The sequence below is a fragment of the Pteropus alecto genome, unplaced genomic scaffold (assembly GCF_000325575.1).
Source record: "Pteropus alecto unplaced genomic scaffold, ASM32557v1 scaffold94, whole genome shotgun sequence".
In the NCBI taxonomy this organism is placed as follows: Eukaryota; Metazoa; Chordata; class Mammalia; order Chiroptera; family Pteropodidae; genus Pteropus; species Pteropus alecto.
In genome coordinates, this window is record NW_006437736.1 from 11,557,947 (window position 1) to 11,572,522 (window position 14,576).

Below are 14,576 nucleotides of genomic sequence, written 5' to 3' on the forward strand. Positions count from 1 at the left end.
TTTACGTAGGTATTTATACATAGCGGGGTGTGTTTGCCACTTCTCATCAAGAGTGCAGAGCCTCTGGTAAGAACATCTTGCTTTCTTTATTCTTCTAAACCCTATTTGGCTTCTCCTTTCTTAAAATGCTATTTTGAGAAATAGTTCATTTATTCATTCATTCAACATAATTATGAAGTGCTGCAATTTGCCAAAGACGGTAGGACATTCTCGGGGACATGCCTGTTAATCAGACATACAAGATCCCTACCCACTGAGCGAAGCCTAATGTGAGATATAGACAAGTAAATAGGCAATAACAATGTATTAGTGCAAAAGTGGTATCATGGAAAGAAGAAATGGCAAGGGAGTCCACAGGCGGGACGACACCTCGAACCTGAAGTATTCCTCAAGCTAGCAGCTAAAAAGAATTTTTTAAAAATGTGACAACCAAGTTTCTTTCATTATTATGACTCAACATAGACAATGCAATCTGAGGTATGGAACAATATGTAAGGTATGAGTTTGTTACTGAAAGAATTCCTTGACTACTGTGTAGCTAATATTTACTGTACTTCTTAATCTGTTCACACCCTGTTAATACTCTATTGAAATTTTCATCTCAGAGTATAAATAAGTTATTATAGAATGCTATTTTTTACTAATTTGGGGTATTATTGAGAATTTTTATAAGTATTCTAGAAAAGACAGAACATACAAGTGATCTTAACCTGTTCATAACTTTTTAAAGATTTCTTTGTTATATTAGGACATAAGACATGGCAGAACCTAAGCCAAGAATCCAGATCTTCAGGCAAAGTCTGAGGGATTCCAGGCTTAGAGAAGTGAGGCATGACCAGAGAAATATGAAGTTTCCAAAGATTAGGTAGAAGAGGTCCGTGATTCATTCACAAGATCAAATATATTTTAAAATTACGCATTTCCTTTAACTCATTGATCTCACATTTGGACATGTATCTTCAAGATATTATAAATTTCCACATTTTAGCTACAAAATTGGTTATACTGAGATGTTAGAAACGACTTCGATGCCTAACAGCAGCCTGGCTAAATAAATTATGTTGTATCCACACAGTGGAATTTAACCCGGTTTTAAAATTATGTAGCGGTGTTTCTCAGGCTTCATCAGGCATCAGAATCACCTAGGAGGCTTGTTGAAACAGACTGCTGAGCCCCACCTCCAAAGTTTCTGATTCCGTCATCCCAGTATAGGGCCCAAGAATTTGCATTTCTTACAAGTTCCCGAGTTAATACTGATGCTGTCAATTTTTATTGACTAGGAAAAATATTCACAAAGTATTGTTAAGTTAAAACAAAGCTGTTTAAATTATATTCTATATGTATGCATATAGAAGTTTACATGAAAAAATATTATCAAGTTGGTATTCCTGGTCGTCTTTGGGGTGGATAGCATTGTAGATTCTTATTGACGAGTGACAGATTTTTCTTTAACAAGCATAGCATTAATCAGTGAAACATACATAATCAAATTTCTTAATTTAAATAACAAGACCATGAAGTCCTGGCTGATGTTTAGCACTAACAAGCTGGAAACATCAAAGTGGGCTGAATCTTAGTCCACCTCTGGCTTTTTAACTATGTCTTGTTAAGAGTATATCCTCAGAAGCAATCACAGAAAGAAGAAAATTGATGGGAATAAAAATAGAAGAGGCTGACATTATATGGAATGTTTCTACACTTTTTCTTATTTCATTTTAGTAGTGCCATACAGGCTTCTTCTGGGGATATTTGAAGAAAAACTGGGTGGGAACCAAAGGGCGATGTGCCAGAAGTTTGAAGCATCTTTGTTTCCTGATGCAGGGGAGATCCATTTCCCAGGGTATCAGATTAAGGCGTCTCCTTTCTGGAAAAAAGATTTCATGGCTTAAATTCCCGTTCACTTTTGTGTCTGTGGCATTCTGCTGTCTCCTTTCCAGCATGCAGCCTTAGGGGTCATGATGTCCCTTCCCTGCTGATATCAGCGTGCCAACTGTGGTGTCATGCACACCAAGCACAGAGCTGCCATTCAGCTTCTACAATCTGGGTGCAGGAAGCAAAAGAGCTCCTAACTTCCTACAAACCTTGACAGATCTTCCCCTAGCCTTGCATCTGAACAGTTCTCAGGGGTAGGAGGGGGAGGGTAAGGGAGGGAGAGGGAACGGGGTAAATGTCAAGGGTGAACACAGAGAGCAAACAGTTGCCACCAATGTTCAGGAAAAGGAAGGGTGGGCAACACCACAGAGAAGGATGCCATAGACTTTTCAGTGGAATACTTATTTGGTTAGCGTTGGTTGCCCTATTCCATGTCATTGCATTATAGTGGTTGATAAACTAAGAGATAATCACATCATTTATTTTATTTAGAGCAAGTGTACTTCACAAGTGTCTAACAGAATGCCAGTGTTTGGGTGTCATATTGAAAACAAATCCCATATAAAGCTCACAATTTTTTTAATGGTTCAAAATATAAAATCATGTCCTGATTTAAGCTATTGTTGAAAGAAAAAGACATTGCTTCTATATTGACTTTCAAGTAGGTGACACATTATTTGCTGGAAAATTTTATTCCATAATATGTTGCCTTTCACCACTTTACATGTGAATAAATGGGGCAGAATATTGTTTGAGTTTAAGATACAACTTCTAAGTTTTGCAAGTTCAAAAATAGCTAGAAATGTAGATACTGGTTAATAATGTAATTATTTATAACTGCTGTTATAATACAAGTTCTTACTTATTACCTTCTTGTGCTATAATGTGAATTCACTACATGAATCTGTTTTGGACCCTATAAAAGGGAGTTAAGTTATTTGAAATTCTCACCTCTTACTTGAATGCCAAGAACAATGTTATAATTAATTAATTAATTAATCAATATGTATTGAATACCTACTCTGTGCCAGGCACTGCCCCGGGATACCTCAGTGACTCCTCTCTAGTTTATATTCCAGACTTGGAAGACAGTAAGTCATTAAACAATTACAAATCTAATGTGTCAGGTACTAATAAGCACTAAGAACAAAAAACAAGGCAGGGCCATTGCAAGGACTTTGTATTTGATTGAGAGAAATGGTAAGTTTGGAGATGGGGATGAATTTAAACAAGAGCACAACATGATCGAACTTCTGTTTATAGAGAATCACTCTGGCTGCTAGATGAATTGGCTGTAGAAGGCCAAGTGCCCACTGAATTATCGCCCCCTCTCCCACAGTTATATTTCATTGAAGACAGTTCCGTAGACCTGAAGATGTGATCCTACACATTGTCACCTTTTCAATACTCTTGGTGTAAGATGAGTTTCTCAAGTGAAATTTTATATCCAAAGTATTCCTTAAAGAAATTTTTTTTCTGGAAAGTTACTTTTGGATACGTTCTCTCTAAACAGGAGTTTATCTAAAGCCTAGTTTTTAATAACTACCTTACTTTCATACTATAGTTGATGAAGAACATGGGTTTGAACTGTGCAGGTCCACTGATATGTAGATTTTTTCCGATAAATCCTATAAATGTGTTGTTTTCCTTTCCTTGTGATTTTTTTTTTTGCATTTTCTCTTCTCTAGCTTACTTGTTATAAGAGTACAGTACATCATACATACAACATACAAAATATGTGTTAATTGACTGTTTATGTTGTTGGTAAGCCTTCTGATCAACAGTAGGCCATTAGTAGTTGAGTTTGGGGAATGTCAAAGTTATACTTGGAATTTCTGACTGTGGGGCGGAGGGTGGGGGTAGGGTGATCAGCACTCCTAGCTCCCATGTTGTTCACAGGTCAACTGTACTTGGTTTTCAAAATATTTCTGTATTTGTCAACTATACTTCAATTAAAAAGATAAAACTATTTCTCTGTGTGTGTGTGTGTGTATGTGTGTGTGTGTGTGTGTGTGTGTGTGTGTGTGTGTGTGTGTGAATTGAGTTTTAAACTATCTTTAAAAGGCCAAGAGATACTTAAGAATCTTTCAGGGGAGCTTTGTGTCTCATATATAAATTAACGAGATTGCTTGAGATTTTGTTTTGTAGGGTTTTTTTTAATTTGCATAATTAGATATAACTTAGCGTTAGCCTCCTTAAAATAATACCGTTTCATGCTATGTTATATTTTGGAATTCCTTTCTTATATTCCTTGGTTTTTACTGGCAGTGATTTCTTCTTCCACCAACCTCTTCTCCCCCAAAGTAACAGGTCCACTAGAGAATTTTGCACCACCTTGCCCTGGAGTCCCTTTTCTTTCCCCCATATGATGTATTTCACACACATGCCCAAAGTCTGTCTCTTCTGAGCCTTCCTCCCTCTGGTTCCTCCTCAGGACTAAAGTTTTAAATTGCCTTTATAGCATATCTATAATCTACACAATAAAAACAGTTTTATTACTTAATTATACTTTGCATTTAACCAAAAGTGCTATTAACTAACTTGATCAGCCACTTTACTCATTACATTTGGGCTTAAGTGACTTTCGACTAATTTCAGAAATCAAATCTACCCTCGAGGGGTTGTATATTTACTACCAGTAAGGGTATTCCAAATGCATGCCACAAGCTTGGAAGGCAGATACAGAAAAGGAGAACAGAAAATATTCATGGATCTTGATTTCGCAACTGCTTCCTAACTGGTCTTCCTGCTTCTATTTTTTACCCTTTATAATCCATTCTCCTCACAGAATCAAGTTATCTTTTTAAAAAATGGAATTCATATCATATCACTTCTCTGCCTACAGGCTTCTAGTGGCTTCCACTAGAAAAACTCTACCATGGCCTTTCCAGGGATGCCTTCGGATCTGTCATGCACCAGCTCCGTGCTCTCCAAACACTGTTCTCTTGTCCCCTGGACTCCAGTCACATTGACCTTGTTGTTGCTGCTTGAATATGGCACGTGTGATTCCACTCAAGGCCTTTAAACTTGCTGTTCCTTCTGCCCAGAATGTTCTTCCCCAGGATCTTTTTTTATTTTTTAATTAAGTTTATTGGGGTAACATTGGTTAATACAATGACATAATTTTCAGGTATACATTATAATTTGACATCTGTATATTCTATTGTGTGTTTACCACGCAAGTCCAGTTTCCTTCAGCTACCATATATTTGATCCCCTTTACCCACTTCACCCTCTCCCTACCCCCTATATTTGACCCCCTTTACTCTGTCTACTTTTCCTCTCCTCCCCCACCCCTTACCCTCTGGTAACGAGTAGTCTACAGTCCATGTCCATGAGTCTCTGTTTGTTCTATTCCTTTATTGCTTTTAGGTTTATATCCCACATATAAGTGATATCACATGGCTTTCAACTTTTTTGCACGGCCGCCTTCACCTCAAGAGTCACTTCTCTGCTGGTTACTCAACTTATACTTCTGCATCCAAACAGGCAGCACATCTGTTGCTTGGAATAACAGGGCAATTCTTCCCCAGGTGTGATTAAGGTCTAAAAACCTCTTGTGATCTTATCTCTTACAGATGACAAAAGGTATAAATCAAACCAAGACTATATGGGGCAAGCAACTCAAGATACGCCCACAGTCCTATACATTCATGGTATTCCTTTTTCCTTACAGGTTATCTTCAGAGCTTTGTCACCACCATACGATGTGGAGAACCCTTACAGTGCCAAAGTACAGGAGCAGCTAAAGATTACCAACCTTCGTGTACAGCTGCTGAAACGACAGTCTTGTCCCTGTCAGAGAAATGATCTGAACACAAAGCCTCAACATTTTACACACTACGCAATCTATGATTTCATCGTCAAAGGCAGCTGCTTCTGTAATGGCCATGCAGATCATTGCATACCTGTCGATGGTTTCAGACCTGTCAAGGCCCCAGGAGCATTCCACGTGGTATGTAAAACAAGTCCTTGCCAATGAAAAACAAATCGTAAGTTACCTTCAGCTTTGGGCACTGGTAGTGTAAGTTCTAACAGAGTTGGTCTATGCTTGCATGGTGCTTATTGTTTCTTCCTCTGATGATTCAGTCCTCTGATTCCATACCAGTCCTATAAAGTACCTATTAACTTGTTTTTTAATCTTCAATTTTAGAATTATAAATAGTCAAGCATGATAACAAGATTTCTGGGAAAACATCCATGCCAGTTTTTAGTACCATGACCTTCAGATATAAAGTGTAAGACGAGCAGTTGGAGAAGCTGGCATAATCATATTAGTGGCATTATCACACAGAAGCCAGCTTGACAATAAATGGGGACCATTGTTGAGTAGATTTGAAAGTGGAAAAAATAAGAACCCCAGTTTAATGCCTGGTATATCTTTTGCTGTCCAGCCAATAGAATGAATAATAATTCTCCTCTGGGAGGAATGGCCTGACCCCCACTTACCTGAGGCAGAGTTAAGCTTTCTTTCCTCTACATTCACACATCTCCTTGTACTTTCTTCTAAACTTTTACTTGTCTGCATCTTCCAGGTGATCATGAACTCCTTGAGGACAGAGCTTGTGCCATCTTTGTATCCTCAGAACCTAGTGTATTACTTGAGCCAGAGCTACTTCTTTGATAGATGTTTGATTGAATGATAGCAACATAGGAATAGAGAGATGATGAAAAATTACTGTCATTTTTGTTCTCGCCTCACCTTCTTCCAAAAAACATACGAAGCGGCACAGACAGCAAGCTCCTTGTTGGCATCTGGGATGGGGATTAGGCAAAGAGGTAGCAAGGAGGAGGGCACTACAATTCTTAGTTTTATATTCTTCTGATACTTCTGATCAAAGCAAAACAAAAAAATAAAAATTTAAAAGGCATCCTAATATTGTAAAAGGTTTATTTTTCCATTTTTCTTTTTTTTTCCCCCAGTCCTGATATAGGAGAGGGCCTCGAGGGACCATGAGCCAGTTAGCCAGCAGGACAGTTAGTGTTGGCTGGGCTGAGTCACTGGGGTACAGAGCAACAATGGGGTGACTAAAATGACTAGGAGAGCAGCCAGAGAGTAACAAAAATAGAAACAATGTTATGACATCTAGAAGTGAGCTAGGGCTCCCAAGGCGAAGACAGTACAGCATCATTCAACAATCACCAACTAGTTTCTTGACACTAATGGGTCTTTGAACTAATATTGCTTCAAATAAAAGATGGAATAATTTGTTATGTCTAAGTTGATTGAGTTTGGGTATAATTCAAGTAGAAAATAACCCAGATATTCTAGAGACATGTCAACCTACTGGAGTACAGTTTGGGTGAGGTCGAGTGCTGGTATATTTCTACCATTATATTTAAGTGAATGGTGAAAGGAGAGCCTAGGCTACAATACACTGAATGTTTGTGTCCCCACAAAATTCATATGTTGAAACCCTAATCCCAGCGTGATGGTATGTGGAGGCAGGGTCTTTGGGAGGTAATTAGTCATGAGAATGGAGTCCTCATGACTAGAATTAGTGTCCTTATAAGAAGAGGCCAGCTAGCTAGCTAGCTCTCTTTCTGCCATGTGAGAACACAAGGAAAAGTTGGCAGTCTGCAACCTGGACGAGAGCCTCACCAGAACCTGACCACGGTGGCACTTGATTTTAGGCTTCCAGCCCCCAGAACTGTGAGATATAAATTTCTACTGTTTACAAGCCACCCAGTTTATACCTTTTGTCATAGCAGCCTGTAATCCAAGCCTTGTAGGATCACTTCAGAGTAGAGTCCTGGCCAAAGAGACAGACACAAGCAGGCCACAGAATAGGCCATATCTATGAAGTGAATGACCTCTGAGACAACCTGAATGACTCTGATCAACCAAATTGAATTACCAGAGTTCTTAGGAGCCTTTTAAAATATTCATGAGTATGCATTTAAAAGCAATAGTTTCTCTCTTTTTTTTTTTTTTGAAGTCTTCTGAATGTAAACTTTCAAAAAGTTAGCAACACTTTCTAAAGCTAAAGAGAAAAATTCTAGATGTTTCTTTACATTCTCCGGGTATATGCAAATCCACCGTCTGGGATGAGAGACACTTGAATATCTTGTGTCTGCTTCTCACCCAACAGCTGCAATCCCACCATTATCTATCTATTGTGGCTGGAACAAGATGGGCAAGGTATGGAACCTGTCAAAACTGCAAGTTGGTGACAAACCACATCAGCCACCTAGGCTACCTGAACACTGTGAACGTCTCTCTAGATGGATCCCTCTATGCATCTAGAGGCAAGAATGGCCAGGCCATGGTATGAGACCTCAACAAAGGCAAGCACCTTTATATGCTAGATGGTGGGGATGTCATCATCACCCTGTGCTTCAGCCCTAACTGCTGCTTGGCTCTGTGCCACCATGGGCCCCAGACTCAAGATCTGGGATCTGAAGGGCATGATCATTGTAGAAGAACTGAAGCAAGAAGTTATCAGTCCCAGCAGGAAGGCAGAGCCACCCCAGTGTACCTCTTTGGCCTGGTCTACTGATGGTCAAACTCTGTTTGCTGGCTACACAAAAACCTTGGTACAAGTTTGGGAAGTGACCATCATCAGCACCAACTACAAATATATGCCAGAGCTTTAGAAATTAAAACTGGCTTTCTGACTTAAAAAGAAAATTCTATTCTGCTAAATTCAACAAGTGGTGATTATGTAGTTATTAGAGACTTGCAAAAGTCTTCAAATATAACTATTCCATACAGTCTTCTGCCAGCAAGAAAACTGTCAACCATAAGCCCTTGCCCCTGTGTCTGTGCCTGCTGGCCCCGAGCTCCATCCTGCCAGTACTACCTGACCTTGCTGCCGAGCAGGGCTCTGCTGCACTCTGGCTGCATCCTATCCAGGGTCATTGCCGCCTTCCTCCTAGGCCTTGCTTCCTCAGCCTCTGCCACAGCCAGCTCTTGGTGGGCCCATGTGGAAATGGGAGCCCCAGATCCCATCCTAGGAGTCACAGAAGCTTATAAGAGAGACATACCAACAGCAAAAAGATGAGTCTGGGAGGTGGTGCCTACTGGGATGACAATGGAAAGCTTTACATGCTTCCTAGTGTTTTGTGGCAGAGGCCCAGATTGCAGCAAAAAAAAAAAGGAAATTATCTTCTCAGTGTATCATTATCTCATGTTTTGTTTATTTTACATTTCTGTCTCTCTCACTAAAACATAAAGACAAGGAGGGCAGAACCTATTGGTTTCCTTTAATGTCTAGCCCCTAGTAGAGTACCTGGAATTTTCTGGACTCTCAATAATTTTTTAAAGGCAGATTTGGACGCTGGCGTGTGGCTACAGTTATGTATACTATGAACCCAAGATTTGTGGCTTTGACTTCACAGACACTAAGAAGGGCATTTAAGAAATGCCAGAGCAAAGCATTCTGTACACCCGTGCCCACAGTCTTAAAGGAGTGGACTTTGTCTTGATCAATGGAAGGAAATAGCAACAGCAGTGAGGAAAAAGAATTTCTCTGCATTTTTTGGCATGACCTACTGAGTTTTTGCCAGTGGTGATAGTAACAAGGATGTCTGGGCTATGTGTTACTTCATCAAAAAGGGCGTTAATGTTTGTCTCTGTCAATCCTATGCCAAGAACATGGGCTTCCATGGTGAGAGTGTGGGAGACTTCACTGCGGTCTGCAAAGATGTTGAGCCAAAGAGTGGAATCACAGTTGAAGATCTCGATCAGTCCAAGTTGTTCCAATCTTCCTCTCAATGGGACCCAGATTGCTTCAACTATTCTGACCAGCCTGGATTTTCAAAAACGGTGGTCGCAAGAAGTTAAAGTCATGGCCGACCTCATCATTAGCATGCAGGCTCAGCTGGTCTTCTCCCACAACTGGAAGCACATCCCGGGACACATTGTCATGTTTTGTTTCACAGGGCTAAAGCCTGAACAGATGGAGCAGCTGACCAAGGACTTCTCCATCCATACGACAAAGGTTGCCTACATCTCTGTTGCAGGGTCACCTTGGTCAGCTGGGCTACCTTGCTCATGCCATTCACCAGGATGCCAAGTGATTTCTCTGGTGAGAGGGAACAGAGACCACCTTCCTGTCTTCAGCCTTTGCTGTTGTGAGATTCACACAAAGGATGAGAGAAGGAAGATGGTGGTAGGAAGATCATTTTTTCAAACACAGTGCTTAACACTCAATGATTGAATGTGTTTCTCGGAAAAGGACATATAGGGAAACTGGGCAGAGACATCTATAGCTGGTGTCTGGAACTTTTTGGCCCTAAACAAGATGATTGCCCATCCTTTTATCTCCAGCTTTTCCAAAAGAGTTTACATGTGGAAGAAAATTAATAGTCCCCCCAAATCTGTCAATCATGCCATTGCAGTACTGCAGGAGCTTTAACTGAGGCACCTTGTGCTGTTGGGGTTGGGGGGTTCCTCTGTAGATCCAGCATGAGAAATAGCCTATATAAGAGGCTTTGAAAGAAGACCTAGTTCAAACATTAACAGTTAGCCTGTTTGTCCTCCCGTGGTTGAGCAATCTTATCAACAAACCACATTACAGAAGTTGTGTTTTGTGAAAACCAGCAAATCTGCTTGCTACTGCAGCAAGGAAAATATAAGTTGCTGTTTCCTGTCATATTTGAGAATAAAAGAAAGAAGATTCTCTTTTTTAATTAATAATTGCAGTCATTTTAATGTTCCTCTCTTCTCCCTTATCACTGTTTTTCTTAGGCATAAAAGTTTATAACTAGCCAAAATTTTCATTCTATTTTACTAGTTGATTGATCATCGACTTCATCTTTAAGAATTCACCTATTTGACAAATAAAGAATATAATTTACTGTTCATCCCGTACCCTCAGCTTTCTTGGCAAAGAACAGCAGAGAGAAGGCAACTGCATTTTCTCTTAGCATCCTCTTCAATGATTGTTTAATTGTTTCTTGTTGTGTTGTTGCCTCTGCCCAGCTGGACCTCATACTTTTGTTCAGTGCTGTTGTGCAGTCACTCATTTCACATCATGAGGCAGTGCAGGATAGAACCAAGAAAGAGGTTATTCCGCAGTCACTCATTTCACATCATGAGTTAGGCAGTGCAGGATAGAACCAAGAAAGAGGTTATTCTGGGCATTGTTTTTTAATCTTTGTGTGCTGCCAGCTGGGCTCAGGCTTTACCCTTTGGAAAGATAACCACCATCTGCTTTAATCATGTAGACTTATTGCAGTCTGGTTTCTCAGTTACAATAAGTTTACTATAGACTCCCTTCTGTAAAAAAAAAAAAGAAAAGAAAAGAAAGAAAAGTAGAGGGAGACTGTCAACCTGTAAAGAGGATCTGGATGACCGACCGAGTAAAGGGGATTATATAGTAAGTGTTTTTCCATTTCGAAAGGATGTTAGAATGAGCATTCTCCATTCCAGAAGACCCTATAGGATGGAAACCTCATTTCCTTACTAATCTAAGGCTGCTTTGAAATCGGAAGCAATTTCCTTTTAAAATAATGCTAGTTTTGTGGCTTCCTGCTGCCCAGCTTCCATACTGATTTTGACTTCTGCCAGCAGTGGTGGTAGCCTCTAGTGCTGTAACTACAGCATGTGCTGAAACCAAAGCATGACCAAGTCAGACCTAGAGCTAGAGCTCGGAAGAGGTAAAAAACAGGCTATGTGGCCAAGGCTATGCTGGCTGCTGGGGATTTAGTTCCATGAGAATCCTTGCTGTCTCAATTCTAAAAAAAAAAAAAAAGCCATAAACAATTGGTTCAGGAAAGACTTATTGTTGGAAATGTGAATGGTTCTGGTTTCAGATTATTTCATCCCTCAGCTTAGATGCATTTTACTTTTATATAATTTTTTTCTGGATTATAAAGACCTGGTATTAAATTTGGGTATGGTTGCCTCTTTTGAATGTGGTGTTCTTATTCCAATGATTGCTTAGCTGAGCAAATTGCACATTAAAAACAGTCTTTTGCCTCATGAAAGACATGACCATAAGGTCAATCGTCCTTCCACATTTGTGTATCTGTGAACACCTTTCATTATAGGTGGAAATAAATAACTGGATTTGTAAATTGTGCCTGCAGAATGAAAGATAGCCTCTCAAGAAATGCTATTCTTTTACTAGTCAGCTTGTCCCAAGTATGTGTGTATAAATCTAACCTTCTTTAGCATGGTTTATAGCAGTCATTCTCAAAGTGTGGTCCCTGAATCAGCAGCATTAGCATCACCTGGGAACTTGTTAGAAATACAAATTATCAGGCCCTACCCCAGACCTACTGAATCAAATTCTAGCGATGGGGCCTAAGGATTTGTGTTTAACAAGCCCTCCAGATGATCACGATGCTTGCTAAAGTTTGAAAGCTGTTGCTTTATAGACAGCTACAACTAATATTGTTGTGAGAACGACTAATTACTTAATAAAGTCTCATTTTATGGGCTAGAACTTTTGATGGCCGATGATAGAGAATTAAGGCAGTTAATGGAAATGATAGCTTGTCTATTGATTAAGATATGTAAGATTTTAGGGTTATTCTCTTTCTTTGGGAGAAGGAACTAAAAAAAGGTACAAAGTGGGATACAAGTCAGATTTATTTACCTTAAAAACTCCTCTTGTAGCTTTTAAAGTAGCATCACTTCTTTCATGTTTCCCCTTCTTCCTAGATCTATTCCATTTATCCTTCACCATTTCAATTTTTCCTCATCTGTTCATTTTACTGGAAGGCAGAACAGCATTGTGATGATACCCTAACAATGGAGTCAAACAGATTGGATTTGACTCACCACACCATTTACTAAGTAACCTCACTGAACCTCAGTTTCCTAAGAAAATGAGGATAATATCTATCTTATATAGTTATTGTGAGGTTGAAAAATATGATAGCTAATACCTAGGATGTGATAGACACTACTTACTGTTGCTGCTATTATAATATTGTATTATCTCAGCCACTTCCACTACTTCTCCAACAAACTCATCTTCTTCAGTATCGTCAAAAATAAATCGTAGCTTATGTGTTGTTTGACATGTTTATAAGGCTAGGGGTTTTGTGGCAAGAAAAACTGTACTGTGATTCCAGCCTGCTGAGATCCCAGAAATTAAGTGAAGAGGAGATCTTAAGCTTTTTTTCTTTGCAGCTGGAGAGGACTAATTTAGTTCTTTTCCCTAGCAGCTGGTGACTTTACAGCTGTTGGTTGATGGATGGTGATAGGAAGGAACATAGAAAGTTTCATTGTTTTATAAAATATCATCCATTGGATAGCAAGGAAGCCTTAGAATACCAAGGAGAATTGTTTAAATTTCTTCAGTTATACTTGTTAAGGTGTTTTTTTTTTTAATTTTGTAATCAGAAACTCATTATAAAAAAGTATTGGTATTTTGACTGATGTGTTCAAATCTAAGATCAAACATTGAGACCTGTGGGGTTCGAGGAAAATGTTACCCAGCTGTGTGAGGCAAGTTTTAAAATTATTCATACAGTTTTATTATTAGAGTTTTCCCCATCTAAACCTGAATACATTTATTCACATATTTATGTTTACATATATGTCATGTTTTATAAATTCAGAACAGATTTAAGATCGTAGTTTTTATCTTCTTTTTAAAAATTCTTTACCATGCTGTGAGTAAGCCAGAAGTAATCATTTGAAAGGTCTTGACTCTTCAAGGTATTAAGGAAAAGAACAGAGGGCTTAAAAACAATCAATAAAGTTATTAAATAAGAACATTAAATCAGAGTTTTAAAATTTTTTATATAGTAAAATCTATATTCATGTTTGGAAGTGAGCATCTACAAATTAGTTCTAGATCCTCTCAGCAGAGGAAAAGAATATTGTCATGGATTATCAATACTACTACTAATAGTTACTACCAATTGAATGCTTACTATATAGCAGGCCTTGTGCTGCCCATGGTACAAATGTTATTGAATTTAATCTTCTCAACAACTGAATGATGCATTATTATCATTTTCTTTCATAGATGAGGAAGTGAGCCCTGGAAATGTTAACTGATTTCCCAAAAGTGAAGAAAGGGTAGAGCCACGGTTTAAATTCGCCTGTCAGACACTGAAGCCCATTCTCTTTTTGCTATTGTTGTGCTGTTAAAGATTTGGATCTAACCAGAGTTGACATTATGCCAAGAACAGAGAAAAAAGGAGAGGTAAAGGACAGGAGGGGCAAGAGAGATGAGGATGGACTCAAGGGATCAATTATCATGATGGGCTATAGAATCTAAACTGAGCAAGCAGGGAAGTGAGAACACGGGAGAGCAGAGACTATTCTCACCACTAAAGGTTTGCTGCTTTATATTTTATAAAGCCCTTTCTCATGCATTGTTTCACTTGATTCTTACTAAAAGTAAGAAGGTAGATATTTTTATTTCAATTCTTTAGATAAGAGAAATAGATACAGAGAGATTAATTTACTTGCTTGAAGTCACAGTGATAGAGTAATAACTCACGTAGAATCCCTACTGTTGTACCCCATCTCCACCCCCAATAAGCTACCAAAGAAAAAGCTCTTATTAAAAAGACCCTTTTTTATAGGGATAGGTAATCTATCTAAGTCATCTATATTTGAATATTGAACCAGAAATTAACATTGATTCTCCCTTCTGTTCCATTCACTAATTAATGAAATGGCTCAAAAAGAAGAAAGAAAGAAAGAAAGAAAGAAAGAAAGAAAGAAAGAAAGAAAGAAAGGAAGGAAGGAAGGAAGGAAGGAAGGAAGGAAGGAAGGAAGGAAGGAAGGAAGG

General features: G+C 38.9%; 1 protein-coding gene across 3 annotated transcripts in view; it reads left to right on the forward strand.

The window, feature by feature from the left end:
• The window catches only part of NTN4 (netrin 4), a 97,808-nt gene that overhangs the window by 34,569 nt on the left and 48,663 nt on the right, over positions 1–14,576 (forward strand). For all 3 annotated transcript variants that reach the window (XM_025048818.1, XM_006914596.3, XM_025048819.1), the window contains exon 3: positions 5,549–5,827. In XM_025048818.1, coding sequence (XP_024904586.1) covers positions 5,549–5,827 — 279 coding nt within the window. The remainder of the gene's footprint in view (positions 1–5,548; positions 5,828–14,576) is intronic.